General features: G+C 50.5%; 2 protein-coding genes across 8 annotated transcripts in view; one reads left to right on the forward strand and one right to left on the reverse strand.

Annotated features, from left to right (window-relative positions):
* The first annotated feature begins 969 nt into the window (after window positions 1-969).
* On the forward strand, window positions 970-12,756 carry R3HCC1 (R3H domain and coiled-coil containing 1). Of its 5 annotated transcripts, none has more exons than XM_083811660.1 (9): window positions 3,250-3,384; window positions 4,709-4,838; window positions 5,583-5,720; window positions 5,979-7,179; window positions 7,933-8,105; window positions 9,379-9,449; window positions 10,266-10,361; window positions 10,642-10,714; window positions 12,147-12,756. In XM_083811660.1, exons 2-9 carry the CDS (start codon window positions 4,744-4,746, stop codon window positions 12,181-12,183), a joined length of 1,884 nt encoding a protein of 627 aa, XP_083667786.1. In that variant the 5' UTR covers window positions 3,250-3,384; window positions 4,709-4,743; the 3' UTR covers window positions 12,184-12,756. The 5 variants fall into 5 exon arrangements, with proteins under 5 accessions (XP_083667785.1, XP_083667786.1, XP_083667788.1 ...); XM_083811661.1 differs by having other exon boundaries at window positions 3,342-3,440; XM_083811659.1 differs by lacking the exons at window positions 3,250-3,384; window positions 10,642-10,714 and adding an exon at window positions 970-1,037.
* Window positions 10,779-19,961, reverse strand: part of LOXL2 (lysyl oxidase like 2) — a 53,600-nt gene continuing 44,417 nt past the window's right edge. For all 3 annotated transcript variants that reach the window (XM_083811633.1, XM_083811632.1, XM_083811634.1), the window contains 4 exons: window positions 17,574-17,689; window positions 16,871-17,007; window positions 16,027-16,138; window positions 10,779-14,560 (listed from right to left, as the gene is read on the reverse strand). In XM_083811633.1, the coding sequence (XP_083667759.1) occupies window positions 14,481-14,560; window positions 16,027-16,138; window positions 16,871-17,007; window positions 17,574-17,689 (445 nt within the window). In that variant the 3' untranslated portion in view covers window positions 10,779-14,480. The remainder of the gene's footprint in view (window positions 14,561-16,026; window positions 16,139-16,870; window positions 17,008-17,573; window positions 17,690-19,961) is intronic.

Here is a 19,961-nt window from a genome sequence, read left to right on the forward strand (position 1 = left end):
ATCCTTTGTTCCTCTCCACCTCTCAATCCCCGGCTCCAGCCGGCTGGGGCTCTCTCCTACCAAGGGTGCAGTGCCCCAGCTCCCTCTGGCTGGACCTGCTACGTGCCAGGGCTGTTTCCTTCCTGGCGTCTGCACCAGAAGATCCAAGGTGGTGACACTGAGCTAAACCAAAAGCTTACAGGCTGCGGAACAGGCCTCTGCACGTCGGGGAAATGGGTAACAGCTCCAAAAAGGTGTGTGACTCGGGCTTTGTTTGTCTGGCCAAAACGTGCCTTGTTTAACTTTGCTTCGGAAGGGGTTTCTTTATTTTGCTGCTATGGAGGTGTGGCAGAGAGCAGACGCTTCTCATCCTCTGACACCTCCACCACAGCCTTAGGAAACCCGGCTCGTGCAGGGTCTCAGGTCAGCTGGGATAACACAGGTTTCGGTGCTGCCTCGCACCTGACAAAATGTGTAGTCTGGGTGAGGGCAAACGGGCATCTCCTGTTCCAGAAACTCTTCTTCCTCTGCAATCGCTCAGCCTTTCATTGCTGCGCACCGCCAGGGCTGTGCCTTGCGGTGCCGTTTCCCAGCTCCCGAGGTTTGCTAGCACCAGGAGCGAAGTGCAGTGCTGTGGGGGACAGGAGTGAGGAAAGAGGAGATGCTGCAGATCGAGGGGAAAAAGAGGGGAAAAGCACCGCGGTCCAGTGACACGGGGAAGGGAGGCACCAAGGCAGAAGGGGATGAAGGCAACGTGAGCTAAGGCTCATTCTCAGAGAAGGAAGCCAGACCGCTAGCCTGAATTATTCCCAGTGTGTCATCACCTTGCTTGCTCTCACGTCATCTGCTGGCCTGGAACACAGCCCTTTCAGGTGAGGTGGGAAGTGCTTCATATTTAGCGTCTCCGACAGTCCTTGGAAGGCCCAGACCTGTTTGGTTTTCCGCTGATTGCTTTCTGCTTCTCTGAATTTTGCCTCACAGTTCTGCTGGGAAGCATCCTCCTCCTTCCATCCTGAGGTCGTGCAGCCTGCTGCTACATCCCTGGCTGTATTTCAGAGGTGAGTGAAATGAATTCCGACCTGGGGCTGGTCCTGGAGCAGGAACTGCGGGTCAGGACATCTGCGTGCTGTTGTAAGCACTGCTCCCGTCCTGCCCTGTAATCCCAGGTAAGTCATTTGGGTTTTTGGAGCTCCGGTTTTGCCATGGGTGAGATGAGAGCCGCAGAGCTGGCTCGCCCTGCAGACAGGTTGTGAAATGGGTGCTTTTGGGGCTGCCAGGATGAGCTTGGCTGTCATTGCTGAACAGTCTAGGTAGGAGTAAAATGAATAGATAGGTGCTCTAGTCTAATGCAAGCTGGATTGTGGAATAAAGTAACAAACTGATGACTTCAGTACTCTGAATGCCCCAATTTGCTGCGGCAGCAGCTGCTGTGGAGGTACCAGGACCCCAACATTATCTTGTTCGGTGCCCAGTTATGTGAAAGAAGACATCATTAACCAGGGAGAGGTGTCCAGGTCCCATCAGGTGCAATTCAAGTGTCCAAAGCCACTCAGTAAACCTTGGCACATTGGGACTAAGGGGGAAGGAATGTAAAAACCTCAATTTAAATGGAAATTGGAGGCTGCACCTGAGAGAGAAGGCACAGCAGCTGGCAGCCTTCTCCGAGAACTCAGGCAAGTGCAGGGCAGATGGGTCAGCGTGTGCTTGGGGAGAAAGGTCTGTGGTCCATCTCTGCTCGGGGGTAAATGCCAGAGGGGTGCAAGGGGAAACCTCACCCTGCGTCCAGGGCTCGGCATCCCAGGCTGGCTTTCACCTCTCAAACCCAGGCTGGGAATCGTGCCGCCCTGCTTGCATCTGCCTGGACTAGAAAGGATGCTCTGAGGCTGGGAAAAGGGCACTGTCCTGCTCTGTGCAGTCACAAAATCAAGCACATTTTATTACGCAGGCCTGGGGCAGGCAGGAATTAAGCGTGCAGGTGGTGGCTGCGGTTGCTGCAGGAGCCATGCAGTGGCGGTGCCTGCTGCTCCTTTCCTAGGGGGGCTGCAGGAGCCTGTCTGGGTGGATAGCGTGGGGCAGGGGGGCTGCTGCCCTCAGAATGATTTTTTTCAGGTTTAGGGGGAATGGACTTAGCAGAGAAGGGGATGATAGTGCAGGGATGAGGAACGGGAAGATGCTGGTGTATGTTGCTGCCTTGCCTGGCTTTGCTTCCAAACGTCAGCTGCTCCTCTCATCAGGCAGAGGCCAGAGCAGGCTGCAGGTGAGAGGCAGGATGAGGGGCTCAGGATGTTTGAAGGAGCCTGGCAGAAGCTCTTGTGCAATCACAGGCCCGGCATTGCCAATCTATATGGTAATTCTGGGCAATCAGCTGAGGGGGAGAGGAGGAGACATTAACCCTGAGAGGAGGGTTTTGTGACGGCGAGGCTGGACTTCTCTCCCCTTCTCTCTGCGAGCTGTGCTGCCTTGGGCTCATGCTCAAGCCTGTTACGGGGTGTGGAGTATGTAAAGGAGCCCTGGTGTGGCTCTTTACTGCTCCCCCCAAAAGAAATGAGGGTCATCAGTTTCTTTGAGCATATCACTAACGACCAGGATACGGTTGGCCCTCCTGGCTGCCAGGGCACACTGCTGGCTCATATTCAGCTTGCTATCAGCCAGAAGCCCCAGGTCCCTCTCTGTGGGGTTGCTCTCCGGCCTCTCATCCCCTAGTCCATACGCAGAGCCAGGGTTTGGGCTTAGGGCTACAAAGATGGTGAAGGGCCTAGAGGGGAAGACGTGCAAGGAGCAGCTGAGGTGGCTTGGTTTGTTCAGCCTAGAAAACAGGAGGCTGAGGGGAGGCCTCATGGCGGCCTGCAGCTTCCTCATGAGGGGTAGGCGCTGATCTTTTCTCTCTGGGGACAGTGACAGGACCCGGGGGACAGTGACAGGACCCGAGGGAAAGGCATGGAGCTGTGACAGGGGACGTTCAGGCTGGATATCAAGAAGAGGTTCCTCACTGAGAGGGTTGTCGTGCGCTGGAACTGGCTCCCCAGGGATGTAGTCAAGGCACCAAGCCTGTGGGAGTTTAAGAAGCGTTTGGTCTGTGCTCTTAGCCATATGGTCTGAATTTTGGGGTAAAACTGTGTGGAACCAGGCGTTGGACTCAGTGACCCTTGTGGCTCCCTCCCACCTGGGGATATTCCACAATTCCATGATATTCCACGGTTTCCCCTCCCAGGTGCGGGACCCTCCACCCCTGGACCCCCTGAGGGCCCTAAAGGGGTTCCGTGTGCTCCCCTTCCCCTCACGGAGCCCCCGCCCCGCTCCCGCCGCCTGCCGGGGGCCGGGGGCGGCGCTGCCCGGCGGGAGGAGCCGGGGCCGGGGCCGGGCGCAGGCGCCGCACCGGGAAGCGGCGCTCGGCCGGGCCTGGCGGTAGGGGAGGCGCGGGGCGGCCCGGCCGGGGGGCCCGGGGAGGCCCCGTGGGCTGTGTGAGGGGATAAAGGGGCGTGGGGAGGGAATGGGGGTGCTGGGGGGTGAAGGGAAGGGGGTGCTGGGGGGGGCCGGGGGTGTGCGGGGAAGGTTTGGGGTGCTGGGAGTGCAGAGGGAAGGGTTGGGGGAGTAGCGGGGTGCTGGGGGTGTGCAGGGAAGGTTTGGGGTGCTGGGGGTGTGGAGGGAAGGGATGGGGTTCGGTGGGGTGCTGGGGGTGTGGAGGGAAGGTTTGGGGAGTAACTGGGTGCTGGGGGTGTGGAGGGAAGGTTTGGGGAGTAGTGGGGTGCCGGGGGTGTGGAGGGGCAGTTTGGAGTGTAGTGGGGTGCTGGGGGTGTGGAGGGAAGGTTTGGGGTGTAGTGGGGTGCTGGGGGTGTGGAGGGAAAGTTTGGGGAGTAACTGGGTGCTGGGGGTCTGGAGGGAAGGTTTGGGGTGTAGTGGGGTGCTGGGGGTGTGGAGGGAAGGGATGGGGTGCAGGGGGTGTGGAGGGGCAGTTTGGGGTGCAGTGGGGTCCTGGGGGTGTGGAGAGAAGGGATGGGGTGTAGCTGGGTGCTGGGGGTGTGCAGGGAAGGTTTGGGGAGCAGCGGGGTGCCGGGGGTGTGGAGGGGCAGTTTGGGGTGTAGTGGGGTGCTGGGGGTGTGGAGGGAAGGTTTGGGGTGTAGTGGGGTGCTGGGGGTGTGGAGGGAAGGTTTGGGGTGTAGTGGGGTGCTGGGGGTGTGGAGGGAAGGTTTGGGGTGTAGTGGGGTGCTGGGGGTGTGGAGGGAAGGGATGGGGTGCAGGGGGTGTGGAGGGAAGGTTTGGGGTGTAGCTGGGTGCTGGGGGTGTGGAGGGAAAGTTTGGGGTGTAGCTGGGTGCTGGGGGTGTGGAGGGAATGTTTGGGGTGCAGTGGGGTGCCGGGGGTGTGGAGGGAAGGGGTTGGGTGGAGTGGGGTGCTGGGGGTGCACAGGGAAGGTTTGGGGTGCTGGGGATGCGGAGGGAAGGTTTGGGGTGCTGGGGGTGCGGAGGGAAGGTTTGGGGTGCTGGGGGTGCGGAGGGGCAGTCTGGGGTGCAGTGGGGTGCTGGGGGTGCAAAGGGAAGGTTTGGGGTGTGGTGGGGTGCACACAGTATGGGGGTGCGCAGAAATGGCAGTGGGTGCAGCAGGGTGCACAGCTGCACGTGCTGTTGGGGGTGCGGACAGAAGGGTCGGGGTGCACGGAGCTGCAGGCAGGTCAGGCGTGCAGGGGGTGCTGGACGCCTCCGGCCGTCCCCATGTGTCCCCCTCCTTCCCCAGACCTCCCATCCGCTGCCACCCTGGCGCTGCGCTGCATGGATGGCGTTTTCCTCTCGCCCAACGAGGATGACTTCGTGGGCAGGATCGCGGAGGAGCTGGAGCAATTCATGCTCCAGGGGCAGCACCACAGGTAGGGGCGCTTGCGGGGGGCGACCCACTGCCGTGCGCGTCCTCAGGTGGTGGCACGCTCTGCTCCGGAAGCAATCGCTTGCTGCGAGACCTTTCTGTTTTGAATCAGTCCTCCGGGGTGTGAAAGCAGCAGCTGGGTTTGCGTGGCAGCCTTTGGGAGCTGCAAGATCTGCCTGGACGCAGAGCTCGGGGCTTCCCCACGGGACGAGGGCCAGCTCGAGGTTTCTGCTGTGCCTGCTTTGCCCTTAAGGCACCTTCGAGCAGAATGATTTTGGACACTGGTGGCTTTTAGACCAGCCACGGTCTGGCTGGGCTCACCGTAGTCAGCCTGGCGGAGTTATAATTAATAGCTTTGTAATCAAATATTTCAGTTCCCCGCTCTGCTGAGGGTTTCCTGTGCAGCGGATCCTCCCCCCGGCAGCAACCTTGTCGCCTTGTGCTTGCTGCGTCATTTTTCTTCGGCCAGGCTGGCTTTAAACTGGGTCTCGTTCCTGAGCCGGTGACCTGTGAAACCCTTGAGATGTCCCAAAAAAAAGGGTTTCAGGCAGGAGCAGGGGAGGGAATTCTTAGTTCAGCTCTCCCACCGGCTTGTAATGACCTTAAATATTTGTTTTATAACTTTTAAATGTTTGTCAGAGAGTGCAATTGTAAAATAAATTACAATAAAGTCAATAAATTCTTGCTGCATCCCTGTCCTTGTCCTTCCTGCAAGTTGCTGACGCCCCCGACCCCTCTCTCTTTCCAGGGTGCTCCTGTTCCCCCCTCTGTCCAGTCGCCTCCGGTACCTGATCCACAGGACCGTGGAAAACGTGGATTTGTTGAGCAGCTTTTCGGTTGGAGAAGGATGGAGGAGGAGGACGGTCATCTGCCACTCAGCCATAAGGTACTGGGCGGTGGATGTGACAGCTTTCTCTGGCCGTGAGGTTTTTATTTCAGCTTAGAAGCCTGAAGCTTGCGTGGTGCTTCTCAGCAAAGAGGAGGGTGTCTGTTATTAATAGCATCTTCTGGTCACTAGGGAAGTGGAAGCTCTTTTTTCCCTGTCTGCCGACTTATGTGCAGATCCGATCATTTCCCTCCTTTCTCTCTTTTTACTCGGGCTCCTCTGCTCCCTGCTCACGCCTCGCCCTTCTCTTGCTCCTAGGCTGCCCGGTGAAACTGGCGACCAAAACCCCAGCGCCAACGCACCGAGACCTCACCGACCCCCCCAGCCCTGGGGCCGCGGCGGCCGGGGGGGTGCCAGGCTGCGGCACGGTGGGGACGGGCACGGTGACACGTCTCGAGCCTGCGTGGGGTCTGGCAGGATTAAAAGGCCGCCCCGAAAGAAGCCGGATAAAGCCCTGTACGTCCCCAAGGCGATGCGCAAGAAGGCAGAATGGGGGGAGCACGAGAGCCCGGTGGTGGCTGGCGCCGAGTCGGGCGCGGATGCGGCACGAGAAGGGGAGATCTGCCCTGAAGCTGCAGTCAGGGACGCCCAGGATGAGCTGGGTAAGTCTGAAGGTGGCCCCGAGTCCAGCGCAGCAACCAGTGGTGTCTCTTTGGCCCTTGACAAGCAACAAGAAGAGTGTGTTACAGGAAAAAGTAACGACGATGCAAACGATGACCATCCTCCGTGCTGTACGGATGTCCCCGTGTTAGAAAATAGTAATTTCTCTGGGCAGGAAAGTCAGGATAAAGACTGTTCCGATTCCCTTCCTTCCATACACACCGAAAACCTAGCTGAAGCAGAGGAGCAAGAGCAGAGCCGTGACAGCGCTGTCGTACCAGAAGGTAGCAAGACCGTGTGCCACGCTCCAGACCAAAAGAGCCAGGGTGCCGGAGTAGTGGAGTGCAGCACAAACTCCTCCCTGTCGGAGAGCCGCGGCGCTGAGTGCTGCACAGACCTGCCTGCAGCAGGGCCTGGTGCGACGTCGCTGGTGCTGAACAACCAAGATAAGAGCTGCGCTGATGCCAAGAGCCTGGAGAGCGGTGGAAACGTGCCACCACTGGAAGAACAGGGCAGGGACTTTGCGAGTGCCGGCGTGTCGGAGCTGGGCAAAAGTTCCTCTGAGCCTCAGGAGTGCCCCGGTGGTGCTCAGGGGGAGCACGGCCAGCACCAGCCCCCCCTTGGAGCCCAGGATGAGCCCCTGGCCGCACCTGAGGCCATCGGTGGTGCCGAGCCATCGGGCCACGAGGGCCAGAAGCGCTGGGTGGAGGTGCCAGAGCACGACAAGGAGCGTTCGGGCTTGGCCGATGCGCTGTGGCGTGAGCTGCGGCTGCCTGCAGGTGATAAAGAGGAAAGCACGGCCACCCCGGGGCAGGAGAGCAGCCTCGAGGACGACTGTACCGCGGAGCTCCTGCAGGAGGTAGCGTTTGCCCCGGGGAATTATTTTGAGGAAAGGAGGGCGGCTCAGGAGTTGTCCCTCCGGGAGGACGTCGGCACGCGGGAGGCCGGTGCTTGTGCTGGGGCTTCGCAGGTGTTTGTGGAAGCTGTCAGCAGGAGCGTGGCCTTTGGGGTGGAATTAGGTGATCTTTAAGGTCCCTTCCAACCCCAACCATTCTGTGATTTTTGGAGGGACCGAGGCAGGACCCTGCAGGGTCGCTCTTTGAAATGAAATCTTGTCTGGTGGATACCCTACTGCTCTTGGAAATGAGCTCTCAGTCCAGTTTTTTTGCAGCGTATCACCCACATTTGAACCATTTGGGTGTTTCTGGCTGGGCGACCAAGACTAAGCCAGGGCAGAGCTGAGAAGCACCGAAGGCGATGTGCAAAAGGTGGTGGAGCGGCCACAGCTGCCCTGGTGGTTGTGCAGTCCTCCCTGCTTTCACCACAAGCCTCTCGGTCTTTCATGTCTTTGTTGTGATAATTTCCCACCTTCTCCCCATAACACAGGGAAGTGGTTAGCCCAAATTGGGAACCAAATTGCTTTCTTGAGGCGGTGCAGGAGTGGTAGTAGCAGGAGCAGCTTTGTCCCATGCTGGTCTGATCTTTGTTTTCCATAATGTGCTTTCACAGGATCAGTTATCTGTGCCTGTTCCTACACTTAGGGAGTTTTTTTTAGAAAAGCAGCTTTTAAAAACTACTTTATTTCTCTTTATTTATGTATTTTTATTCCCAGATTGTGGGCCATTTAACCGTGAAGGACATAAGCATCGAGAAGATCAGGTTTGATTATTCCAGCTATGGAGATGCACAGCTCAACGAGGGGGATTTTGGACACGTAACTGAAATCTACGACTTCTCCCCATCGCTGAAAACGGAGCACCTCCTAGAAGTGTTTGCAGATTTCCAGTAAGTACCCATCTGAGGGGTGTAAGGTGAGCACTACTCAGACTTGAATGCACAACAGAGTCTGATGATGCTACGCTGAATTTTAGTTTTGCCTTCGTGCTGCCACGTCTTACGCTCTCTGTGCTTTAAAGGACATTTTTCTGTGGTTTATGCATGATTTAAAACACGGCTGGTTCTTCGGGGCCCTGTCAGGCACATTGTTGCCTACGTGCAGGCTTATTCCTTCTGCTCCAGCTTCAGCAAGGAGTCTTCACGTGCTTTGTAGGAGCCTCTTTGCTGTTGCATCCCAGTGCCTGAGTTGAAGTTGCATGCTTACGTAAGTGTTTGGAAAAAAAAAAAAAAAAAAGGGCCCAATCCTGCTGCTGGAGATAAGATTTATTATGTCAATATAGGGAACAAACAGCATTGTGCCTGAGAGGGTGACACTGGATTAGCAGCAGGATTGGGGCAAAGTACAGCCCTGTGTTAGTGGCAAATGGTGCTCGGTGCAGCTCGGAATTGGTGTTGCTTCTGCCAGGGAGCTCAGGCGTGGTGTGTGCAGGAACATCTCCCTGTCTGCCTCCTGCTGCCACCTTCCCTCCTGATACACCTGATGGGTTAGCTGCGAGTGCTTCACCTCCACGCATCCCTCTAAATTGAAAAGCGTTATTTACGTTCTAAATAAGCTGCTGTCTATTGTGCGTGTCTTCTCTAATATTTTTTTTTCCACTTGCTCTGACAGTGAAACTGAGCTGAAAATTGACAGATCTAATTTGAGCAGTCAATTGTATTTGTATTTCCCGTGCTGCGGGAAACGTCTTTGAAGTCCCTGCTCCTCAACTCACATTTTCCGCTGACACGTTATTAGATTTTTTTTTTGCTTTGGTCTCTTGATCCTGAGCTTTGTAAACCACTTTTATAAATCACTCGCTGTTCCTTGTAAGTGACTGAGCAATCAGGTAGTGTTTGCAAAGCATTGTGCAAATGGCAATATTTATGTGTTGCAAGACACTCCCTGAAATGGAGGTTGATTTTTGGCCAAGAGCTTCTTTAGGTGGAAGAAGAGCATTTTTGGGGGCAGCTGACTCTGGCCTTGACAGGGACACGTTTAATTTTCTTCTGTTCCTTCCTTTCCCCTCTTGTAAAATGAAGATACTGCTTTGACAAGCACCAGCTGGCTATGGATGAAAATACTTAAGTACTCTTTGTAATTCGAGGAGGCTGATGAGTTTTACCATGGCTTTTTTTTTTTTTTCCTATTAGTGAATATTCTTCTATTGTCTTTTCATTTTAGCGAGAGTGGTTTCAAAATTCAGTGGGTCGACGATACGCACGCCCTGGGAATCTTCTCCAGCCTGTCTGCAGGTAAGGGAGCCCTCACTCCTGGCTGCAGCTGAGGATCCTGCAGAGCCGCTGGGCTTTCACTGCTCTTGCACCAGGTCCTGCCCTGACACAGCAGTTTGCAGCGTTGCTTCACATGCTTGGGCTAAGCTAGGGCTAGAAGTAGTGATGGTTCGTCATGTCTTTCTTCCTGCACACCTCAAACTTGAAACGCTTTTAATCCTTGCGATCCTTGGCATCACTGTGTGCTGTGTGGAAACTCTGCTTGGCAAGATCAGCAGGTTTTTAATTGGCTTGGGTAATAAGCAGGGCACCTTTTGTATGGGGCATTGCTAGAAATTACTGTTTTGCCACCTCAGTTTTTCTGCCAAAGCTAGACGAAATTCTTGCATGTGTGCTCGTGTCCTCTTGGGGACCCTGTGAGTACAATGACATGAGGTCAGCTACCAAGCCTCCTGGCAAAGTGACTCTTTTGGGGTGCAAAAGCTCCAAGCTCAGGTCACGCCCATCCCAAGAGACGTTTCCATCCAGCAGCATATGTAGTCTGAACATTCGTGCTCTCGTCTTGGGATTTAGTCTAGTAATCAGAGGTGTCTTTAAAATTTGCTTTTATTTTCTTGGAACTCTTCCTGTGCAAGGAACGTGCGATGTAAGCCTGAGGTGACCAGACTCAATTCAGCTGTTTTAGTGAGTTATCTTGAGATAACTCACTAGCTGGTGAAGCCCAACTTACTCAGTGTTGTTACAACATGTATTGATTTTTACTTTATGATTAAAGCCACCGGAATTCAGCCTGCTAAGTTGAGCAATCTTTGTTCTTTTAATCTTTGTTCTTTTAAGCATCTCAAGCCCTGGGGCGGCGTTATCCTTCTTTAAAGATCCGACCACTGATCCACGCAACAAGGCAGTCTAAAATTAAGGCACTTCAGCGACCAAGTAAGACGATCTATTTTTAACTTCTGCTTCATGCTTTGCCTGTCTTCTGTATCCTGGGTGGTGTCATGATGACAAGTTAAATGGGGAAATACCTATTAAGTACCAGTATTCCTTTTTAATTTTTTTTAATAGCTTTATTGGCAATGGCAGGACAGCGAGCTGTTGCGTAGAGTTTTCAGTAACAGCCCGCTGCTGCATTCTTGCACTATTTTCATCCAACCTGTTATCACTGGTGTGTTAAAACTTACTGCGTCAGTAATGCTGGTTTTTGCTCTGACAGCCAAAATAACTGCAGCAGGCATGAATGGAGGCACAGGTGAAAGTGAACATGTCAAATGCCATAGGCTTGCCCAGTAAGTTTTTCTGCCCTCTTACTCTGCACAGTTAAAGACAATAAATAGACAAAACTGATAGCAATTAACGTTTTTGTGGTTGGCATAATTTTATTCGGTATCAGGTGAAGAAAAAATTGTTAAGCTTAGCCATTAACATTGTTTTATTTGTTTTATTGCCTTTTAAAATCATATTGTAATCAGTTATACTTGCCACAGTAAAGAAATGCCATGAATCTTGTAGCAGTAGAGACTTTGCTGAACATACAACTATACTGTTAGTGCTCCAGTACATTGCAGTTGAAACAGATTTCAGTATGAATGATTTAAAGGGACACTGTCACAGTTAGTAGTTCCTGAGTTTTTAAGACTGCTAGATTTTGTAGTTTTTAAGACTGCTAGATTTGAATGAAATGTCAAAGAATTGGATTTGCTTTCACACTCTCCACTTCATCTGTTTTCATTCACACTCGCTGCCTGATTCTCTTTGCTGTAGCCTATTGGCACGCTTCTGAATCAGGTTATAAACTCCTTCTGGGGAACTTTGTATTCAGTTTCAATAGCAATTTCTTCCAAATTTTCTTAATTAGCTGACAGTGTCTCTTTTTTTTTTTTAAAGAGCTTTTTTTGAGAAAAGATCGGCAGTTTTATTTTCCAAGCTGTGGATGCTCTGAGCCTGACCCTTTTTCTTCAAGCTGCTGATGGGCTGCCTTTATTAATAAAAACTCTGAAAAAGCAAGCAAAGCCCACATTGCTAACTGGATAATAAATTTGCAAACACTTGCTGATAAATGATTAGATAATTGCCAAATGCAGACTATTTTGGACTTGGTAAAGTTTTGGTATATTGCTTTCTTGTAAGATGAAACTGTAGCAAGCCAGATGTTTACCAGAAACTGGAGGTTCTTGGTCACTCCTGGCCAAAGGGCTTTCCAAAAGCATCTGATACATTTAGCTATTTAAAAAAAAAATGCAGATATTTTTCCATTGCTGCTTTCTGAGGATTTAGGTTGTTGTCTTTGATTAGTTGCAATTGCGATCAGACTTTTCTCTCTGTGGATAAGTTGGTCAGACCGTGTGCCTTCATTTTGTTCTCAGAGATGGGACTGGCTGAATTTTGCCAGGAGTTATGAAGCTGTTCCCGAAAGCTAATGGGGAACAAATCTCTCTACCACTGCAGAAGTGGCCTGGAGTTTCATCATATCTAAATATCTTTTGAATTGGCGTTATTGCATCTTACCTGAAAAATCTTAAGTACAAAATCTGGCGGCACATCTTTCTAAAAGAAAAGGCAAAATACTCTGCAGGGGTACGATGATTTGCTCATACTCCTGGGCTAATTCTGTAAAGGATCTAAGAAAATAGAAATCAGCCCTTCTGTCTCACAGTCCTACAGTGTAGCCACGAGACTGAACAAGCTCCAACTGAATCCTTTTCACCCCTTTTTACCTAGAACTCCTTCAGGCTGCAAAAGAGAGACCCCAAACTGACACGGCTGTGGCGAGGAGGCTGGTGACCCGGGCTTTGGGACTGAAGCACAAGCAGCAGCAGTGCGTCTCAGGCACCGAAGGGCTCCTGCCGGAAAGCTTGGACCAGGAGGAATAAACCATCTCAGCTAAAAAAAAAGATGTGTAGATGAGCACAGCTGTGATATTAAACTGCATGCAGAACAGTGAGTTACCACAGGGATGTTCTCTTATGGATTTAGCACCGGTTTTTTCTTTATGAAGTTGGGAAGGGAAAAAGTTTACTCTTAATGAGATGTTGAGCTCAAGAGCCAGGCCCAATGGGGTTTGCAGTTAGCTCTTCACATCCTGCCCTGCTCTGTTTCAAAGCATCTGTCACTCACTGGGGGCACTTGCAGAAAAAGTAAGGCTGCTAACAGAAAAGCCTACCTTATTAATTTTTAGTGCACCAGAGTGAGCGAATTGTATCTTGTTGGCCAAAATTCAGCTGTAACAGAGCAGAGCATCTGCAGGAGTCAAAAAAAATCTGTTCAATGTTTACTTTGTTGTAATGTTATTGTTAAAATATCCCACAATACTGACAAGCATTGAATGCAAGTGAGTTTCGGGTGTTTTTTTTTCTTACTTACATTGTTTAGAAGAGCCTAACTTGCTTTGTTGCACTGTTAGCAAGCAAAGTTGTTATCTGCTGATTAGGAAAAGAAAACCAGAACTTGACAGTTGCTTGATTTGCACAGAGCCTGGTGTTGGGGGATACTGTGAGACACCTTGTTGTGGCAGCAGCAGCAGCAATAGAGCATCCAACACAGCTCAGACTCTGCTTTAGCTACACAGTCCTGGATCTTGAGAACAAAGTGGAGCTTTCCAACTTACAGTAGGCTAAAAACCTTTGCTAGATGTCACCATCTGGGTCACTGGATAAATGACAGAAATATTCTGACAGGCATTAGCAAAAGACTTCTGCATACTTTAAGCCTCACAACATCCCTGTGAGGTAGGCTGTGGAGAGCACAAGACAGATACAGATGTTTTCAACCCCCCCGTGGACCAAAATGGTCAGTTACGATTATTCAGTTAATTTTAGCTGCTTGTAGAAGTCTTCTGTACAAACACAGAGGAATAAAAAAAACCTGCAGTACTAGGAATTGTGAACAAGGCCCTAAACTTTCCTGGAGTAGAAATACACAAATAGGATTTAGGGAAAAAAAAAACATTTTTTCTGGGTAAAACATTTTTATTCAAGTAGCTGTGTCTGAAAAGCTGTAGCAACGTGTCCTCAAACAAACAGAGGAACACTCTTAGCACCATTATGAATTTACCAAGTGTAAAAATCCTTTTAAAGACAACTTACACAGGCGGTCTGTGACAGCATAGGTCCAGATCCCCGATGATGAAAAGCCATGAAATTACCTCTGTAACGTACAGCGATGATAAAAATGCCTTAACTAAATTCATCTTTTGAAGAAGAGATGGAGTGAATATCCAGCTTAAAAGGTACTATTTAGGTGTACGTAGAATCGATGGGGTGAATAGCTTACTGTGTAATGGAAATTCACAATCCAGTGGACTCATCATCAGGAGATCTGCCAAGTCTTCGAGGTGTTTCAGTGGCGGTGTAGCTTCGTGGAGCTCTGATGCACTTGTAGAAAACAGTTCTGCATTAGCTGCTCCTTTTAAGAGATTGTGCTGGGAGTTGATTGTTGAACACAAGAGTTTCACTGCAGTATTAAATTATGCTTTAGACTGTTCTGCTCAGAAAAAAGCTGCTTCATTTTTTTCTTTCTTTCCCGCATTTCCTTGCTAAAATGGAGTAAACATACGGGAGTACTGAGGATTAGCTGCGTTCAAGAGGCAGCATCACAAACGGAGGCGTTTGCATCAACGGTGCGTTCAAGCTTGAGTCAAAGAGCTTAAAAATACCAAGAAAACGAATGGTAAAGACAGATTTAGGTTGTTGGAACCCAAACAAAGGCAAACTGTGCTCGCTGCAGCCTGGACCTACGTCTATGAATAAAGGTGGCGCTGCAAAGTGGAGGGAGAAGTCTTGATGGAGTAGGTTGGGATGGTGAAGATAGGGAGCCCAGTAGAGTTCAAAAGCCTGCTCCTAACTACCTCAAGTCGTAGGGATTGGAATTACAAGAGACACATGGTGGTCCAAGCACCTAAATTGGGAAGGAAGGCATCTTTAGGAAATAATTTACCTTGCTAATTTAGAGTTTGATTGTTTGCTTGATTTTCTTGTTGTGTGTGCAGTGGTTAGGGAAATCACCGAAGCAGGAAGCCTCGCTTCTTTAAATAGTGGGGTGGGAGGCAATGCTGTTTTATCGGGTGGACACCTTGTTATTTGTGAGTCCGCTGAAGTGATCAAACTTCTGTTCCGTTTCGTCACTGAAGGAGCCACCTGGGGGGTTCACAGAAAGAACACGGGGTGAAGCAGGAGGTAACAAAGGAAGCTTGCAACCAGCACAAGGCAGAGAACACATCGGGTTTTTTGCGTAATCCATGTAAGATGCTATAAAATTGAAGGGCTCAAAGCAGGTACTGGAAGAGGAGGGTTTTCATGGGCTAATTAATTTAAGCATTAATTAAATATTGCCCTAATTGGAACAACCAGGAGTCCCCAGGAGTACTGGGTCTGATCTTTAACATAGTTGGGAGACTAGACTACAAACCATCCTCAATTTTACTGCTAACCTTGGTTGTTTAACAACGTTACTTACATGATGACTAGCAGGACCTGTAGAATGGTCTTTTCCTCGAGGCTGATGGTGAGTGGGTTCTGTTTACTCTGTTCTTAAACAGGGCCGTGCCCTTACTTTTGCTAGCTGAGAGACAATAAAAGCCTAAACGCATTTATTTTTAAGCAGAAATATTTTCAAGCTCAGCTGGAGAGCTCATCTGACACTTAAGTGCCTGTTCATCCAACTGAAGTGGGTTTGGCTTTTCTGAACTAGGTCACAGGCTGTAGTATGACACATAAGATGAGTATTTTCTTCAGAAAAGCAACAAACTAATGAGGGAAAAAAAAATCAGGAAAAATATTCCTTCAAGAACTTGAGCCAGCTCTGGAAATTGTCTTCACCGTGGGCTTTACTTGGCAGTTGACAGGCAGTTGCTATTAATTTGCTTTCTGTGTTAAAAAGGGTTTGTCTTACCCTGCAACTTGATTCCCTTTTTAAACGGACCTGACAATTGACTGTTGAAGCAAAAACCAATTTAAGCTCGTTTGGCTTTGATATTTCCAAGGCTTAAAAATCCTAAATGATGTTTTATGCGCATTCAAAAAAAAAAAAAAAAGCAGCTGTTCTCCCTCATACCAAAGTGACAGCAGAGCATTTTCATTTCTGGCTCGAGTGCATGGCTCTCACTGCCCTGTTTCACACATCACCGTCCTTCCTTTTCAAGAAAAGAGAAGCTTTGGGGTCCTAAGAGGTCAGTCCCAGGCTGGTAATAATTCAGCTCGGGAAAGAATTTGTAGGTATTTGCCGGGGCCTACTCGAGCGCTCTGAACAACTTCTTGGATTGCACTCCCTCTGCCTGACAACCTCTAGGGGGGAGCAAGAAATGCTCCTTCCCCTGCAGAACAGGCGCAGCTGTAACATCTGCTATCGCTGTTCCACCGAGCCCGAGCAAGAGGGATTTCGCTTGGATCTTGGTCAGAAAGCTCTTTGACCCGTGTTGTGCTTGCTGCCCCAGTAATAAGTACAGACAGCACTAAGAAACAAACCCTTCCCCTGCTCAGCTCAGCAGACCGTGGCAGTGGTATCAGGCTCCAGCCTGGACTCAACAGCTCATCTTACCGAGCATGTAAGCAAGCACACGGCAGGGGGAACACAAAGGGCTCACTGAGGAGTCAGCTCCTCTCACCTATGTGGCAGTTGTACATCCAGATGCGCTGCCCATCGTAGCGGCTCCGGCATTTCATCACGTTGTTCGAGTAGTCCGATTCGGCGACTTCGTAGTTTGGGTTGATGACAACCTTGGGAGCGATGGAGAAACACCGCATAAAGCTACCTGAAGAGGGACTGGACTCAAGGTAGAATCAACTTTTCATTACAGAATAATTTTTTTGTTCATTTGTTTTAGAAAAAAAAGTAACTCACTTTTTCAAAGCAGACAAAGTGCTTGATTTAACCCAGATCAAGCTCACACCTTCCCCCGTGCACCAAAATATACCCTCAAACACCTTCTCTACATTTCACACGATAGCAGGGGAGACAAAAATAATTCCCTTCGCTCCTCTGCAGTTTAAGTGGCTGTTTTTAGAGCCGAAGAATTCCCCCCACTTGCACAAAACAGACTGTAGGCAGCCGCAACTTCTCATGCAAACACCGTGATTTAATTCCCCAAGCGAAGCGAGCGTTGCTTACAAACAGCTCGGAGGCTTGGTACGAGACAACAGTGGGATGCAACGTGGTGGTAGCACGTGGGTTGCGTAGGATATCGAATATTAGCTGCACCTGGATTCATTAGGGCTTATCTCGAAGCTGTGGTTATCATCCCTGACTTTTTAATTGGGTTTAATATGGGATCTGGTAAGACTTTGCTGTTCTGTTAGCTAATTCTTTAGGTATTCTGGGAACACAATCACTATAAGCAGTAGTTCATAGTATTGTAGATGTATAAACTAACCAGTTAGTTACATTCCTGGCATCCCCAATGGATAAGATAAAGGCACTGGCAGTGTCTCAAACCCTTTTTCCCCCCGTACCTGGAAGAGGTAGTCGCCCGGCGGGACATCAGTAATATCGATCCACTGGCAGTCGATGTCATGTCGGTACACGTCCCAGCACCCGACTGTGATCCCTTGTTCACCGAAATTGGCACATTCGTACTGTTTTTGCACGTCTAAAGGAGGAGAGGAGTTAAAACCACGCAGCGTTGGATTCACAGACCGTGTCAGAGGAAGGGCTGGTTGTTCTCCAGCTCCCATAGACAGCGATAAGCTACGGGCGTGAGATTTTGGATGAGACAACGCAACGTTACCTCGCTTAGAGTCCTGTACTGAAATACATGGACTAGTTAAATGCCTGGGAGGAGCTGCCACCTTTCCTGTGTTATCACCCAGGGGCAAGTCTCGGAGTTTCATGCTTTATGGGAGTCAGACCACGCACACTGAGGTTTCCAGAGCAGCTCAGAATAAAGACATAAGAAGCTGAGGTCTGGAAACCTCGACATACACGGGGTCTGCTGGGATTCTCTTAAACCTGTAGAGACCATTATTCCATACTAACACATCCTCAGGACTGGTTTCCAGGTCCTGTCAAGCCACGCTCGAATTTCCTAGGATCTATTCTATCTATTTCCTAGGATCTATTCTATCTATTCTAATTTCTAGGGAATTTCCTAGCATCTTTGAGTCCCGTCATCTGTATGGGGACAGCAGAAAGCACGAGGGGCAATGGCAAACACACCTGCTTCACACTCCGTGTCTTCCAGACAGAAACTGGCCTTGTGTCCTTCAGCTACCTTGGTCCCGTTGAGGTTCAGGAGATCGTAGTGGGTAAAAACCTCCATGCTGTGGTAGTGCCTGCGAGACACAGACAGGGAGAGCCATCGTTAGGGCGAGCAGACGCCCCTTTAATTACCACCTCTGAAGGGCTCTGCGGTGCCCCCAGCAGCGATGGTCCCGGGGGCAGGACAACGTGGATGGGAATAGCCCGGACTTTGTGCTGCTTCATCCCTCGGGCAGGAATTTCTCCTCCCACAGCAGCGTGGGAGGAAATAAATGACGATGCACAAAGCGCTGGGAACCGAAAGGTGCTGCAGGAGGAGAGGGAGAGAGAAACCCCGGGCAGGAGACGTTCCCCTCGGCACGCTCCTACGTGGCACCGGCGCTCGGGCAGCCTCCGTCCTGGCTCCCAGCCCGGGTATTTGTTTATACATCAAGTGCTAAAGCTGTGCCAGGGGAGAGCCTTGCCCCAGCCTTCGTGGGATCGCAGTGGTTTATAAGGTGGGAAAAATCAAAGCCGGCAGCACCAGGTTATCATTTCTAGTGCCCTGTTTACCCAAAAAAGAACTATTTCACCTGTCCCTAACAGGCTGCAAACAGAGCAGGATGTACCCAAGCTAGCAACCTGGCTATTTCTTTTTTTTCCTTTTTTTTTTTTTTTCCTTTTTTATTTTTAAAAAGGAATCGGAATGTAGATTTATTGGCAGAAAACGAACAACAGATGGAACCAGCTTCTCCCTCCCAGCACTCGCTTCGCTCTGATCTAAACAAGGTGACAGCTGGCTTCGCACACGATGCATTTCATCATTTTAAACGGGGAAGCGTTGGTGTCAACTCAGCCGGGGCTGCGCCGCTATCCGAAGTCGCTGTCGAACGCAGCAACGCTTCGGAGAGAGCACGGAAGCTGTGCTGTAAACCTGCAACCAGCAAAGCGAGACCACTGCAGGGTCTGGGAGGTGCTGACCTCAGGAACTTTGTCCTCTCCTATGCCAAACTGCTGCTTCAGAAAAAAATTCAACCTGTGCCTAAGTGCAGTCAATTCCTTGGGCCAGGAAGGAGGTGGGAAGTGCCCAAGCAGAGCTCCACGTGGCCAGGGCTGGGAGCACAAACGTGGTCACGCTGATGTAACATGCTGAATTTGATCCCAGCCTTGGAATCGGGGAAAAAAACCCACACGCAAGCACATTGTTGGGAACAGGAGTGCAGCCACGGGTGCTGGGAGCAGAGCTGGTCCCCAAATCCTGAGGCACCAGAGCCCGTCTGCACAGCCTGACCTGGGGGTGAGGCAACTGCACGGCCCCCAGTTCAAAACCTGATGCTTATGAGTTAAATAAATAATAAATAAAAAGCACAAGGCACGGCTCGTCTCCTTTCCAGCTGTAAAAATAATCAGAGCATAAAAACTTACAGCCGCAAGTATTGCAGCCCCACTCTGCACACGTTTTTACAGAAAAAAAGGGGTCAAAGATGGAAGGGAAGAAATCCTTCCTCTAGAGATTGGGTTTTTCACCTTCTACCACCTCCCCTCTAACCAAAACTAAACAAACAAATCACGACATGCCAGAAATTAATCACTTTTGAGCCCCTGCTAGGATCTTTCCCATTTTTTGTTCTGCTTCCACATCGAAAGCCTACTGAACAGAAGCTCCCAGTGATGGAGTGAGGCAACAAGGAAAGAAGGGACGTTCTGCAGCGGCTGAGCTGTTGACTTTGAAGCTGTCTAATTTGGCTGCCTCCTGGATAAGTTTGAGGTCTCGAGTCTGACTCAGTTTCTGAAATATGTCTGAATCATTCAGAGAGGTGTTTACATTCTGGTGTTTACAGGCTGGAAAGATTGAAGAGGGATTGAGTTCATCCCTCCTCCGTATAAACACAATCCAGTTTTGAGTGCACAGATGGCTCTTGGCCTCTTCCCGATCCTTTCCCAGTCTCACCTCACTTGGGCAGCCTCTCCCCAAGAGCTCCAAGTGCCTCCTTTTTACCCAGCCTGCGACGTGCTCGAATCCCTGTGGCACCCACGAATTCCTCCAGCCCCTTCCCATCCAGAAGAGCAGGCAGACGCTGTTCTGGTCCAGGCTTCCTCCTCCCCTGCACCTCCCATTTCCTATTTACCTCCGGTTCTGTGCCGCTGAGGTTTTAGCTCTGCTCGTGCCTCTGAATGCAGCTCTCACAAAACCAACCTGTCTGCAAGGTAAAAGCAGCCAGCACCTGCCCCATACCACAGCCTCACCTCGCTCACACTATTAGCAAAGGCTATTAAGGACTGTAAGAATTGGGAATTTATTGCTCTACGTGTTTTCAGAAGGCGCAAGCCTTACCGCAGTGGCAGGATAAAAGCAGTGCACCGAGT

Source organism: Anser anser (genome assembly GCF_964211835.1).
Source record: "Anser anser genome assembly, chromosome: 26".
Lineage (NCBI taxonomy): Eukaryota > Metazoa > Chordata > Aves > Anseriformes > Anatidae > Anser > Anser anser.

Bases quoted from the DNA above. Each gene is read 5' to 3' on its own strand.
- R3HCC1 (XM_083811659.1), top strand. From the start codon at position 4,744: ATGGATGGCGTTTTCCTCTCGCCCAACGAGGATGACTTCGTGGGCAGG. The intron at 7,180-7,932 runs GTAGCGTTTGCC...TTTTATTCCCAG, and splicing joins CCGCGGAGCTCCTGCAGGAG to ATTGTGGGCCATTTAACCGT. The intron at 9,450-10,265 runs GTAAGGGAGCCC...TGTTCTTTTAAG, and splicing joins CTTCTCCAGCCTGTCTGCAG to CATCTCAAGCCCTGGGGCGG.